The sequence below is a fragment of the Trachypithecus francoisi genome, unplaced genomic scaffold (assembly GCF_009764315.1).
Source record: "Trachypithecus francoisi isolate TF-2019V2 unplaced genomic scaffold, Tfra_2.0 Lachesis_group13, whole genome shotgun sequence".
NCBI lineage: Eukaryota > Metazoa > Chordata > Mammalia > Primates > Cercopithecidae > Trachypithecus > Trachypithecus francoisi.
This window is the reverse complement of record NW_022681458.1, coordinates 2,771,105-2,786,232: the sequence shown is the minus strand read 5'-3', so window position 1 is coordinate 2,786,232 and position 15,128 is coordinate 2,771,105. Positions and strand designations below refer to the sequence as shown.

The 15,128-nt window shown below is 54.4% G+C and overlaps 1 protein-coding gene across 10 annotated transcripts in view; it reads right to left on the bottom strand.

Moving 5' to 3' along the window:
* HDAC4 (histone deacetylase 4) overlaps window positions 1–15,128 on the bottom strand; it is a 351,316-nt gene that overhangs the window by 130,308 nt on the left and 205,880 nt on the right. For all 10 annotated transcript variants that reach the window (XM_033229648.1, XM_033229654.1, XM_033229652.1 and 7 more), the window contains one exon: window positions 13,823–14,067. In XM_033229648.1, coding sequence (XP_033085539.1) covers window positions 13,823–14,067 — 245 coding nt within the window. The remainder of the gene's footprint in view (window positions 1–13,822; window positions 14,068–15,128) is intronic.

Below are 15,128 nucleotides of genomic sequence, written 5' to 3'. Positions count from 1 at the left end.
AGCTTGTTAGTGAACATTTCCCATTTCACTCACGGTATTAGAAAAGGTGAAAAGGAATAATTTGGCCTGGCGCTGATGAGTGTGGGAAGGTGCAACTGACCAGACACCCTGAGAGGGACTCCTGCAACCCCAGAGTACCTCTGCCCTGGGACCCAGCCCACGCTCCAGGGCTCCCGCACACCCTCCCGCTCCTCCAAGACGGCTCTGTTCTTGTTCGCACACTCCAGGGTTCTGTCTGCACACAGTTTCCTCAGTTTCCACACAAGCCCCTCGGCCAGCCCAGGGGAAGTGCCAGGCCTCCACAGGTGTGAGGAGCTCTGCCACCTGCCTGCCGGGGAGAGCTTCTCTGCCACCCTCTGTGGCCCGCATGTGTCCCCCTCATGGTCTGTCTGCTGTCCCCAGTACCTGCTCAGTTACCAGCTGTCTCTTGTCCCATTGTCTTTTTTTATTTTAGACACAGGGTCTCATTCTGTTGCCCAGGCTGGAGTGCAGTGGCACAATCATAGCTCACTGTAACCTTGACCTCCTGGGCTCAAGTGACCCTTCTACCTCAGACTCCCAAACAGATGGCAGTTAATTAAAAAAAAATTGTAGCAAACGGGTCCTGCTGTGTTGCCCAGGCTGGTCTCGAACTCCTGGGCTCAAGCCATTCTCCCACCTCAGCCTCCTGAGTAGCTGGGCCTACAGGTGCACACCACTGCACCCAGACATGTTTTTTTCTTTTTTGACAAAACAAGGTATTGCTCTGTTGCAGGGACTGGTCTCAAACTCCTGGGCTCAAGTGATCCTCCCGCCTTAGCTTCCCGAAGCTCTGGGATGAGGGGTGTGAGCTGCCTCACCCGGCCACTGTTGGGATGCTTTTTGTTGGTCTTGCTCCACTTACGGAGGGAGAGGGGATGGTGAGAGGGTTTGGGGTGAGCAGGCATCCTGGCAACCAGAGTGGCCCAAGGAACTTTCTGTGAAGGAACTTAGTGAATCAGGGACTCTGGGCTGGCTCCAGAGTGGGGCTTCTACCAGCTGGTGGTTCTGCCTGGAGGATGAGGCTCAGGCCAGGGAAAGGATGAGCAAGGCATAGAGCAGGGTGTGTGTCGAGGCAGCCACTAGACGCCTGTGCTCCATGAGTGACCGTGCTGGCATAGGACTGGCGCCCACAGGATGCCACCCGCGCCACACTGTCATCCCTGTGTATTCTTCAATCCCTCTACGGCAGGTGTCCCCACCTCCAGTCGTGGATGGGTGGCAATCCCTGGCCTGTTAGGAAGTGGGTCACAAAGCAGGAGGTAAGCGGCAGCCTAGGGAGCATTCCCACCGGAGCTCGAGCTCCTGCCGGATCAGTGGCGGCATTAGATTCTCACAGGAGTGTGACCCTGTTGTGAACTACGTGTAGGGGTTCCAGGATGCACGCTCCTTATGAGACTCTAAAGCCTGATGATCTGAGGTGGTGGAAGTTTCATCCCAAAACCATCCTCTTGCACCGCCCACCCCTGTCCATGGAAAAAACCACCTTGCATGAAACCAGAGTCCCTGGTGCCAAAAAGGTTGGGATCGATTGCTGCCCTACAACAGATGTACGTCACTTCAGAGCAACAGGTGATAACAAAGGAAAATGACAGTGGCTGAGGGGTAGGAAAGCAGGTGAAAAGGATTACAAAGACGGGCAGAGGCAACCCTGACAGAGTCAGGCCAGCAGGGGCAGGGGCCTGGGTCCCCGAGACGCCACAGCCTGAGAACCCCACGCAGTGTGCTCAGGGTGGGAGGCGGCACGAGCCTTCAGCTACAGGGCCTGCTTCTCCAGGACAACAGGGCCGCCCGCACGGAGAGACGTGCACATCCACGTGCTTGTGCACCCAAGTGTGTGTTCTGAACGTGCGTGTGCGTGCAAGGGAGTGAGCACGTGTGCTCCAGGCGCCTGTGAGTGTGCAAGGACACTGCCCTTCTCCGTGGGCGCTGCAGCTCAGTGGCATCGGCAAGGTGATGGGGGCGGGCAGTGTGTGTCCGGGAACATCTCTGGCATCTTGCTGGGTCCTTCTTCACATGAGAGGCCTGAGCCGACTGGCGAGCTCCACACCCTTGCTGCCCCTGCAGAGCCAGCTCCCAGGTGGCTGCCACACCTTGTCCTGCGAGAGCCTGGAGGTCCAGCTCAGCCCCCAGGCACCCAGCACACACACCTTTCAGACCCCTAGGCTTCTGGGAAGGTCCAGGCTGCAGAAACAGCCTGGCTGAAGCCCTTTCGTGGTCACAGGCGGTGCGGGGGAGGAGGCATGGCCCCACCAGGGACAGCAACCCCTTCCTGGGCCTCGCTTCCCACTGCTGAGGACTCAGCCAGTTCCCACGACCACCCAGAGCCACTTGTCAATGGGGAAGAAAGGATTTCGGCCTGTCACAACCTCTTCCTACTCAAGATGAGACGTGCCAGTCACCCCGCGTGTCTGTGACTTGTGTGAAACTCGAATCACATCATGTCCACAATGTTAAATGTAACATCAACTGTACAATTTTGTAAGGCAAAACTCCTCATTCTTCCATTCTGTAAGTAAAGCCCCCAGCCCAGACAAGGGACAGAGACATGCACTGGCCAACCAAATGGCATTCAGCAACCTCAAACCTGCGGTGACAGTGAACCAGCAAAATGAGCATGACGGCCTCTCAGGAGTGCTCCATGTGGATGGAAGGGTGTCCTAGGCTGCTGCCCCCATGGCCCACCCTGAGGAAGGGTCCCCAGGCAGAAACCACCTGCCCCATTGCAGTGCCCTCAGCAGACAGCTCTGGAGTGAGGCCGCCCCAGCCTCCAGGATAGAGACCACAGTGCTGGTCTTTCCCGGCCCACTTGGGCTGGGCCATTGCAGCCTGCAGCCCACAGCCAACCTCCCTCCCCACTGCCCCATGGTGGCAGAAGTGGCCTGGATGGCAGAGCCCCACAGGAATCGCATTGAGTCCAGGGCAGTGGGACCTTGGGCTTTAGGTAGGGCTGTCCAGTCACACTTGTGGTCACACACAGTGAGAATTTACAGCAGCAGAGAGAGCAGGTCAGCATCCAGACATTGGGGACAGGACCTGCCTGCCCTCCCCACAGACAAAAAACCCTGTCCACAAACACACCCACCCACCTACAGTCCTCAAACTCAATTCCAGCCAGGAGCACGGGGATAGAAGAGCCGGAGAGGTGGCGGGAGGTAGGCCCACACCCAGGGAAAGAGGGAGAAGGGGAGGGGCTGAGGTATGACCCTACCCAGGCAGGTGCACCTGCAGGCTGCCTTCCAGCATGAGTGCTGCTCCTGGCAGATGTGTGGGCACAGGCAAGGCAGGAGGCCTGGGTGGGCTGAGGGAGAGGGGGCTCCCACCATGCCTGGCAGCAGCGCGTGCAGGAGGGGCAGGGAGGGCCGTCGGGGCTGGGCCGCACACACCAAGCATCTCACCTGTATCTTTCCCATGGCAAAAACTTAATTCCGAACAACCAACTTAAATGGACTTCTGGGGGGTGGTGGGATAAACATAAGCAAGCTCTTGCCATGTCCTTCATCTGGGCAGCGCTGGCCTCCAAAGACTCACAGGTGGTCTGCAGCATGCTGGCTGGAGGGCAGGCTGCCTGGCCAAGAAACCCTGCTCTGCCCGTCTGCTCACTGCCAGCACACTTCCACCTAAATATTTAAGCTCTCCGTGCTGGGTTAAACGTGGGACCTGCGCCAAGGGTTCCTGTGAGGACTGGAAGAGGTGGCATGGGGAGAACTCTCAGAAGAGCTGGCCTGGGTTTGCCTCTGTGCGGCCTGGTCATCATCAAACCGTCACTTTCAAAAGATGTTGCCTAGAGAGGCCGACTTCCTGCAGACACTAGATGTTATCCTAAGGTAAAATCAGGCCCCCTCAAGACTAGGGAGATACTGCCCGGAGCACACCTTCCTGACACAGTGTTCCTCGCTGCCACACACAAGCAAAGTCCCTCTACCAGGACAAACACTTGGGCACGTACAGATTCAGGACTCGGCCTTGGGGTGCCAGAGCTGTGTACACAGGTAAAGGTGCCCTGAGGGCGTCCCTGGGCCACTGTCTGCAGACTGGGAAGGCCACCGGGAGGTTAACCTATAAACGTACAACCCACAGGGCTTCGGGGCGCTTCTCAGCTCAGAAAACACAATTCTTTGTTGAACTGATCTCCTCGTTATGGCAAGTCCCTCCCCTCTGGCTGTCACCTGCACAGGGCCCCTTGGCTCCCTCCCTCCTGCTGCTCAGAGCTCACTCAGGGCAGAAACACAGAGCGGACAGATGCAGCCTAATGTAGTCCCAGAGTATCCACCTGTCAGCCAGAACCCAGAAGGAAAGTGAGCTCTTTCCACCATCATTTCAAAAAGAATGAAAACAACAACCATGGCTGCTGGGGATTAAAATTCACAGGAAGGCAAAACTCCCAGAGGCACGACTATGGTGGAGTTTTAATGAAACCAGCAGTCACAAACGGTGACTGATTCCCTAACTGCCCCCGGCAACGCCGTGTGATCTCACGCTTCGCTTGTGTAGGGAGGCATTCCACCTTATTAGATTTATAACAGATTATCTGCAGAGCAAAGTCTGCAAAGTGAAAGCTGTCAGGACAAACTGGATTTCAACACTCCTTGTTTACAGCACAACCTTAGATGTCAGGCCTGTTTCTTGATCTTCTGACACAGGGACCCTCTGCCTTTGGCACTCTTGGAAAATGCTGACAAACCGCAAGGGAAGATGGCCATTTCACTCTTCTTCACTCCCGCCCCACACCCTGGCATCGTGAATAGGTACTTATTCTTCGTGGGGCACCCTCAGTGGGCTTCCGGAGGGCAGGTGCGTCACTGGAGTACCGAATTCAGGCTTCGAAAAACAGGACTTCGAGATGCGCTTATTTTTAAGTGAGCTAAAACTGTCTGCAACTAATCCCCCACTAACATTTCACATTAGACTGCTCCATGGAGGAAGGGCTGTTGGGAAGCAATTTTGTGCAGACTGAAACTATAATGAGCAATTTAAAATAACATGACTACGACCTCGTTCTTCTTTTTTTTTTTTTTTTTTGAGACGGAGTCTTGCTCTGTCGCCCGGGCTGGAGTGCAGTGGCCGGATCTCAGCTCACTGCAAGCTCCGCCTCCCGGGTTCCCGCCATTCTCCTGCCTCAGCCTCCCGAGTAGCTGGGACTACAGGCGCCCGCCACCTCGCCCGGCTAGTTTTTTTGTATTTTTTAGTAGAGACGGGGTTTCACCGTGTTAGCCAGGATGGTCTCAAACTCCTGACCTCGTGATCCGCCCGTCTCGGCCTCCCAAAGTGCTGGGATTACAGGCGTGAGCCACCGCGCCCGGCCGACCTCGTTCTTCTAAGAAAAGCAAAAATAAAACCAATCATAGCTGATCCTATTACTCTAACCAGACTTTAAGTTTACTTGAAGCATACACTGAACTCTGAACCAAATATAGGAGCCCCAGAATTTAGCTGCTTTGACTCTGACTTCAGAATTTAATATACAAATATTCAAGTGGTAACCCAACAAGATTTTCACTTTAAAAAGTAAACTTCTGAATTCTTTGTGTCTCTTTTTCAACTTGCCAGGGGAACAGCCCCAGAGTGCGGAGATGCTGCACCCACATACAGCGGCAGAGGCCAGGAGGAAAGGGCAGAAGAGTGGACGCCACGGATGGTAATGGTAAGCTGCCACCCATGGATGGGAACACCAGAGGCAGACCAGCTGGGGTCGGGCCGCGGCACCCATGGCTCTCCAGGCCCATGTACTCCATGTGTCGCCAGACCCCACTGCCAAGTGCGTGTGCCTCTGCTTAGCTTGGGAGGCAGCTCATGCTAAGCAAAGGTGCGCACGAAGTCTTCCCGTCTATTCTTAACCCTCACCCAGAGGCACCACAGAGGGACTCGCTCTAAACCAAGGGTGAGCTCCCGCCCCCCGCCTCCCCACTGCACCCTGTCCTGGCATGGAGCCCTGGATCAGGTATTCAGCACAGCCCAGGTGAGCTCTGAGGCTCACTGACAGCTGCCTCAGGTGACCGGAAAGCTGGGCCTGGGCAACATCTCTTCAGCTTCCTCAGCCAGATATTAAAGAGAGTAAGGATCACGACCCACGCTCCCAGTGCCAGAAAACTAGGTTCCTTTCCATGTTAGTCCCTCCCTGAAATGAAGAGTCACATTATCAACTAAACAGCTCTGAAAACGCTCTCCTACCCACTGAGCTCTCCACAGCACAAGTCACACGGACACACACACACACCACACACACACACGTGACACATGGACACACACACACCACACACACACACACACGTGACACACGGACACACACACCACACACACGCACACGCACACGTGACACACGGACACACACACACCACACACTGACACACACACACCACACACACACACGCACACGTGACACGGACACACACCACACACACGTGACACACGGACACACACACCACACACACGCACACGTGACACACGGACACACACACCACACACACACACGTGACACACGGACACACACCACACACACACGCACACGCACACGTGACACACGGACACACACAACACACACACGTGACACACGGACACACACGTGACACACACACACCACACACACGTGACACACGGACACACACACACCACACACGCACACGTGACACACGGACACACACACCACACACGTGACACACAGACACACACACACCACACACACACACGTGACACACGGACACACACACACCACACGCACGCACACGCACACGTCGCACACGACACACGCACACACACACCACACAGGCACACACACACGCACACGTGACACACGGACACACACACCACACACACACACACGTGACACACGGACACACACACACCACACACGCACACGTGACACACGGACACACACCACACACACGTGACACACACACACCACACACCACACACACGCACACGTGACACACGGACACACACACACACGCACACGTGACACACGGACACACACACACCACACACACGCACACGTGACACACGGACACACACGTGACACACACACCACACACACACGTGACACACGGACACACACACCACACACACGCACACGTGACACACGGACACACACACCACACACACACACGTGACACACGGACACACACCACACACACACGCACACGCACACGTGACACACGGACACACACACCACACACACGCACACGTGACACACGGACACACACACACCACACACACGTGACACACGGACACACACACACCACACACACGCACACGTGACACACGGACACACACACCACACACGTGACACACAGACACACACACACCACACACACACGTGACACACGGACACACACACACCACACGCACGCACACGCACACGTTGCACACGACACACGCACACACACACCACACAGGCACACACACACGCACACGTGACACACGGACACACACACCACACACACACACACGTGACACACGGACACACACACACCACACATGCACACGTGACACACGGACACACACCACACACACGTGACACACACACACCACACACCACACACACGCACACGTGACACACGGACACACACACACACGCACACGTGACACACGGACACACACACGCACACGCACACGTGACACACGGACACACACCACACACACGCACACGTGACACACGGACACACCACATACACACACACACCACACACACACGCACACGCACACGTGACACACGGACACACACACACCACACACACGCACACACGCACACGTGACACACGGACACACACCACACACACACGTGACACACGGACACACACACCACACACACGCACACGCACACACCACACACACGCACCTACCCACTGAGCTCTCCACAGCACAAGTCACACGGACACACACACACCCACCCCACACACACACGTGACACATGGACACACACACACCCCACACACACGCACACACGACACACGGACACACACCACACACACACGCACACGGACACACACACACCACACACACACACGTGACACACACACACACCACACACACGCACACGTGACACACGGACACACACACCACACACACGTGACACACGGACACACACCACACACACGCACACGTGACACACGGACACACACACCACACACACGCACACGTGACACACGGACACACACACCACACATACACGCACAGGTGACACATGGACACACACACCACACATACACGCACACGTGACACACGGACACACACACCACACATACACGCACACGTGACACACGGACACACACACACTACACACGCACACGTGACACACGGACACATACACCACACACACGTGACACACGGACACACACCACACACACGCACACGTGACACACCACACACACACCACACACACGCACACGTGACACACCACACACACGCACACGTGACACACGGACACACACACCACACACACACGCACACACGTGACACACGGACACACACACACAGCACACACACACGCACACGTGACACACACCACACACACACGCACACGTGACACACGGACACACACACCACACACACACGCACACGTGACACACGGACACACACACCACACACACACGCACATGTGACACATGGACACACGCACACGTGACACACGGACACACACCACACACACACGCGAAAAAGAGGCCAGCCTTGCTAGTTAAAAAAAAAAAAAAAGACATGCACACTAAAATAGTGTGTAAATGATTTTTATTTTTCATGCATTCAACTGGGAATACTCTGAAGTTAGGGAAGAAAAGGCACGCCTTACAGCACTGCAGGGAGAAAGGGTAAGCCTTGCAGGAGGGCGATGTGCAACCTACATACAAAAGGTGCCCTGTACATGCCCTGGAGGCTGTGCCCTATGGGGGGGTCCCTCCGTGTCTATCCTGGAAGCTGTGCCCTATAAGAGGGAAGCCGTAGTGCCTTCTGGGGAGAGGTGCACCCCATGGGGGGTGCCCTGTATCTCCTAGGGAGAGGTGTGCCCTACAGGGGTGCCCCAGTGTTTTCTGGGGAGAGGTCTGCCCAATGAAGGGTGCCCTGTGTCTCCGGGGGAGACGTGTGGCCTGCAGGGGGTGCCCCATGCCTCCTGGGGAGAGGTGTACCCTAACTCCTGGGGAGAGGTGTGCCCTCTGGGGGTGCCACGTGCCTCCTGGGGAGAGATGCGCCCTGCAGGGGGTGCCCCATGTTTCCTGGGGAGAGGTGCACCCTGCAGGGGGTAATGGGGCCCAGGCTTGTGCTTGGGGTCTCCCACATGCCCCTGCTGTTACTCACTGGCCTGGGGCATGCTCTAGCCATAGCATCGTGGCCTGTCCTTGGACCCTCTCTGGGTACCTATGTTTGTCTTCTCCCTCTCTATACACTTCTGGGAGGCATTGATCAGAAATGCAAGAGACAGGCCGGGTGCGGTGGCTCACGCCTGTAAACCCAGCACTTTGGGAGGCCGAGGCAGGCAAATCACTTGAGGTCAGGAGTTTGAGCCCAGCCTGGCCAACATGGGAAAACCCTGTCTCTACCAAAAATACAAAAATTAGCAGCCAGGTGTGGTGGTGCATGCCAGTAATCCCAGCCACTTAGGAGGCTGAGGCATGAGAATCGCTTGAACCTGGGAGGCGGAGCTTGCAGTGAGCGGAGATGGCACCACTGCACTCCAGCCTGGGTGACAGCTGAGCGAGACTGCCTCGAAAAACAAACAAACAAACCAAAACACAGAGGTACAAGAGAAACTTCCACGCTCATCTGGGATCCGCTTCTAGGTGGAAAAGTGCTGTCCGAGAAAGAGAGGCGAGGCTGGGTCTAAACCACCACAAAGAGCCAGGAAACAGGAAAGTCCATGGGGACCACGAGCATTAAAACTCTCCTAAAAGATCCTATTTACCCAACATTAATAATTTAAGTTATATTTTTAAAATGATTCCCTTTTCAATTATAAAACTCTATTCAAATTCACTGATGATTTAATGACACTAATTAGATTTTGTGTTCAAGAAATCTGTCTGACAAACACCATTGCCAAATGTCACTAACAATATGATGGCTTATAAAGAGTTTAAATCATCCAAACAAAAGCCTCCTAAAGTAATGAAACCACTATGTAGTTCAAATGGCTTTTATAACCTCTATTTTAATGAATAAATAAATGATTAAAATGCAAAGAGAAAGGCAACCTTGAACTTCTTTCTGTGCTTTTGAGACCCTGGCCCAGAGACTGGCTCCAGAGCCACGGTTCTGGGGTCTCCAACCATCTTTCAGAGGGTCTGCCATGGGGGGTGGTGGGGTGGGCTCTCCCAGGGACCCCTCCAGGAATGAGGAGCATGGCCTGAAGGCCCGGCCTGTAGGAGCGACGTGAGGACTGGGGTCCGGGTGCTTTCTTCCAAGCAGTGAAGCCAGCTCCTGGAGCACCAGGAGAGGAGAGGCAGAGGGGGGTTCTGGAGGTGGGACCTGGCCTCGCCCTGAGGTGGCAGCACTGACCCCAACTCAAGTGTCTTCTTTATTTCTTCTGGCCTCCTAGGACTACCGTGAGGAGCCCCAGTCAAACACACAGGGCTTAGGCTTACTTCTCAGCTTCTCATCTATGTCTTCTTCTTGTAAAAGCTACACATGCAACCAGCATGGAATGAGACATCAACAATCCCATCTCCTTAACTTCGCTCTGCACCGACACCCATGGCAGCTTTGGGGTGGTCTCCTAATCACGCGCTGTGAATGCTGCAGCTGGATCAACGGCGAGGACTGCAGGGCTCACCAGGGCGCAGTGACCACAGGAAAAATGGAATTCAGCAGGAGCCCCCGAGGCCATCCTCAGCCAGGAACTGGGCTGCAGGAATGCAGGGAAGCTGGAGTGAGCAAGTGGTCCTCATGTCCCCCAGGCAGGCGGGACCAGCGGCTGACGGGGGACTTCTGAGAGGTACAGGGCAGTGCCTGGGTCAAGACTGCTGTTGGGGAGTCCTCAGGCTTGACATGGGGTCGCCAACATGCAGAATACAAAGGAGCCACGATACTCATTTTTAAAAATTACTTCTAGGAGTCACAGAATGTGAGCCTATGGCGCAAAAACAAAATAATACGAGTGGCCTCTTGAGGGCTGCTCTTGGCCGGTCACGGAAAGGCCGGTGAGCTGAAGCCCTGGGTGGGCTGCAGAGATTGCCTGCAGTGACTCCCCCTGACCCGCGCCTTCTGCCTGGCACGCACCTGTTTCCTGCAGCCAGCTTGAAAACTCTTCTCCCAGGCTTGAAAAACAGCAGCCAGTTGCAGTTGCCCATGGTCAGGGCCGTGAGGAAGGCAAGCCTGGCCTGTCCACAGCACAGAGCGGCGCCATCAGTAAAGTGAAGACTGAGTCCTCTCTCTTGTGTCCCGCCTGCCAGGAATGTCGGGATCACAGGGATCCCAAAGGGTATGGTGCTTGTGGAGCTCTCAACTGCCCCACCCTAAACTCGAGTGGGCTTGTTAGAGTGGACAGGGTCCCAATGGAGGCTGGGGGGCCAATCTCCACAGGGACAAGTGACCTGTTTGTTACACATGGCTGCTAGGTTCCTCTGAATTCTGAAGGCAAAAACGATAAAGCATGGACCAAAAGAGCTCAGGAAAGTGTCCTCTCCTTGGTTTGTCAAACACTGACATTAGCAGGCCAGTGCATCGGAAAAAAGCAGCAGCAACAACTCCCAAGCCAACAAATGCCAAGGCAATGGTGCAAAGTCCAAAGACCCAGAGCCCCCAAGTAGCCCCTCAAGGTTCAGCCAGAAACCTCCCATCCCCTCTTCCCTCAAGGCCAGAGGGGGCTGAGGACAGGGCTCTCAGGGCTCACCTTTGAAGCACAGGCACTCACAGAATGGTTTGGCACCCATGAGAGGGGACACGGAGCTGTCCCTGAGCCCTTCCTCCAGGGCCAGCCCAGCTTTGGGATGCAGCCTCCCCTGCAATCTGCCACTAAGTCTACAGACAACTGATACTACTTTACTTCCATTTCTCAACAGTGATTATGAAATAAAGACACTGAACAAAGTGTGTTACATATAAAGGAAGGGAAACTGGGGTCCTGTGGTCAAGAGAACTACCAGCTAGGGCAGAAACAGAAGAATGCACCTCTAAGCTTCTCTGCATACTAGATGGACACAGTAATATCTGCATGTGGGCTAACGCCAGGTAGCCAAGACCTCAGCTGACAACTTCTACCCATGCACCACGTGAGCATCTCAGAAGCACCAGGTAGCATATGGTCATAGGCTTCTGATGCTCTACATCTGTGCTGTGCGACAGTTGCCATGAACCACGTGTGGCTCAAAACGCAGCTGGCCCAAATGGAGACATGCTCTGTGTCTAGGCCCCAGTGACTTGCCAAGACTTAGCAAGAACAACAACAGCAGCAGTGCTGGTGGCGGCCTGCCACTTCCCAGATCAGGCCATGAGAGACCCTGTGGCTTCCATGTTGGCCATGCTTCCTCTCGGGTTGCTCCCTCTGGGAAGTCGGCTGCTATGCTGTGAGCAGCCCTGTGGACGAGCACCTCAGGCCTCTTGCCTGCGGCCATGTGAGCGAGCCTGAATGGAGCTCCTCCCGCCTCAGTCCAGTCAGCCCTGCAGATGAGACCATAGCCCTGTCTGACACCTTAAAAGCAACATAATGGGAAACCCCATCAGCTAAGCTGCTCTAGGATTCCTGACCCACAGAGCAAGATAATGCAAGCTTGCTATTTTAAACTGTTAAGTGTTGGGGTAATTTTATTACACAGATATACATGACTTAATCTGGTTTTGTGACCACTTTGTTTAATGTGACCACTAGAATATTTAAAATTACTGGTGGAATTTTAATATACTCATGTATATTTCTATTAGACAGTGTTGCTCTAAATGGTTTTAAATGCAGTGACAGCATATTATAATCACAGATATCATAACTGGCCTGCCAACTACATAATATAACTTTGCTACATATCACTAGTACATATTTCCAATTGATTTAATTTAATTTAATTTAATTTAATTTTATTTTTTTTTTGAGGCGGAGTCTCGCTCTGTCGCCCAGGCTGGAGTGCAGTGGCCGGATCTCAGCTCACTGCAAGCTCCGCCTCCCGGGTTCACGCCATTCTCCTGCCTCAGCCTCCCGAGTAGCTGGGACTACAGGCGCCGCCACGTCGCCCGGCTAGTTTTTTGTATTTTTTAGTAGAGACGGGGTTTCACCGTGTTAGCCAGGATGGTCTCGATCTCCTGACCTCGTGATCCACCCGTCTCGGCCTCCCAAAGTGCTGGGATTACAGGCTTGAGCCACCGCGCCCGGCCTGATTTAATTTTAAAATATGGTATCAGATTAAATATTTGTAGAGAGTAAGTACCAAAAAAGTCTTTGTTTTTTCCTTACCGCATTTAAATTAAAATAAAATATTATCTTTTTCTAGTTATAAAAGGTTAGTAGAGAAAACAGAAAATATAGAAAAGTCGTAAGAAAAAGAAAACACACAGATTTGTCAATACAGCTCCCAGCAACGATCATTAAGGTTCTGGTGCTTCTTCCCTTTGGTAGGTTTTCTATTTCTGAGCACGTTTCAGATGAAATTAGGTGATAAGCATCTTTCCTATTTGGAATATGCTTCCACACAATGACTCGAGACCGCTTTCCCACTCAGCACCACATCCTGCGTAATACACGGAAGTGCTGCCCGTGGTGTGTCGCCTCCTGCAGGAACCTCGCGTCATGCCTGGGGCCCCGGCACACTCCGCAGAGGCAGAGGCCTGGAGTCACGGCAGTTCAGGGTGCCGGAGGCCTGGCCCACCCGCACCCACGCGTGCTGCGCCTCACCTTGATGTGCTCGTGGAGCTGCGCCTCGTGCTGCCGGGAGAGCTGCTCGTGCTGCCTCTGGAACTCGGCGATGAGGATCTGCCTCTGGATCTGCTGCTTCTGCTTCAGTGCCAGGAGCTCCTGCTGTAGCTGCTGCTCCCGCAGGGCGGGCTCTGCCACAGGCAGCGAGAACTGGTGGTCCAGGCGCAGGTCCATGGGCACTGCCGAGGGGGCCACTTGTAGAGGCAGCGCCGTGGCCACATCCACTGTGAGAAGAACAAGCAGGAGAGCCGGTCACTGCCACCCTCGGCCGTCCCCGGACCCCAGAGCCCCTGACCAACACACCAGCCACCTTCATGGGCGGGCCTGTGGACATTTAAGGATTGGATACCCCTCTACCCCGTTCCCCCTCTGGCCCAACAAACTCAAAATGCAAGACTCAGAGGCCTCTGGGGCCCATTCCTCAAGGACAAAAACCACAAAAGCCTCTGGAAGGTCAGACCAGGACACACTCTACAATCCCTGTTCCTTCTTCCACCCTCCCCAGGAGGCCGGCTCTCAGAGGACCCCGCTACAGGCCCAGAGGCCTTGCTGACATCATTTCTAGAAGTCAGTAACGAGAAAAATAAAGAAAAAGGTTCTGGCTGGCCAAAGAAAAGAGCAGGCGCCAGCCCTCAGCTAGGAAGACTGCCTGTTCTGCTCCTCTTCCTCCTCTCCTATCGAAGCCACTGTGCTGCTCTGTGAGAGCCACAAGAACAGTGTGTGCCCCAGAAGTGGTCCAGACAGATGCTCGAGACCTGGAGCCCGTTTCCATGGCGAGACAAGTGCCCCCCTTGGAAAACACGTTTACCAGACACAGCCAACGAGACGTGCTCCTGGCTCTTGGCACAAGTGCGTTCCTCTGGGCATGCGTTTCTGCACCTCGCAAAGAAATGGATTTTCTGCCCTGTACTAATGTGCTATTGAGAAAAGGCTACAAGTAATTCTGATGAGGAACAGAAGCTGAATCAATTTCATCACTTACAAATCAATACCAAATGAAGGTGAGAAAAGTAACGCAGGAAGAAGGGTAGGTTTAAATTACAATGATCACAAACAGCCCTACGTGCGTACCCCTTTTACGGCAGGTCCCTATTCTGAAAGCATGCAATGCATGCAGGCACTCACTCTGAGCCAGCACTGCTCCTGGCACAGCCCAGGGACATCCCAGTGTCACTTCGCAGACACGTGGCTCTGCCGAAAACCTCACTGGGAGTTAAGTGAGAGCCCAGCCTGCCTGCTCCCCTCCCATAGGCCCACCCCTCAGAAAGCTCCCCATAACCAATAT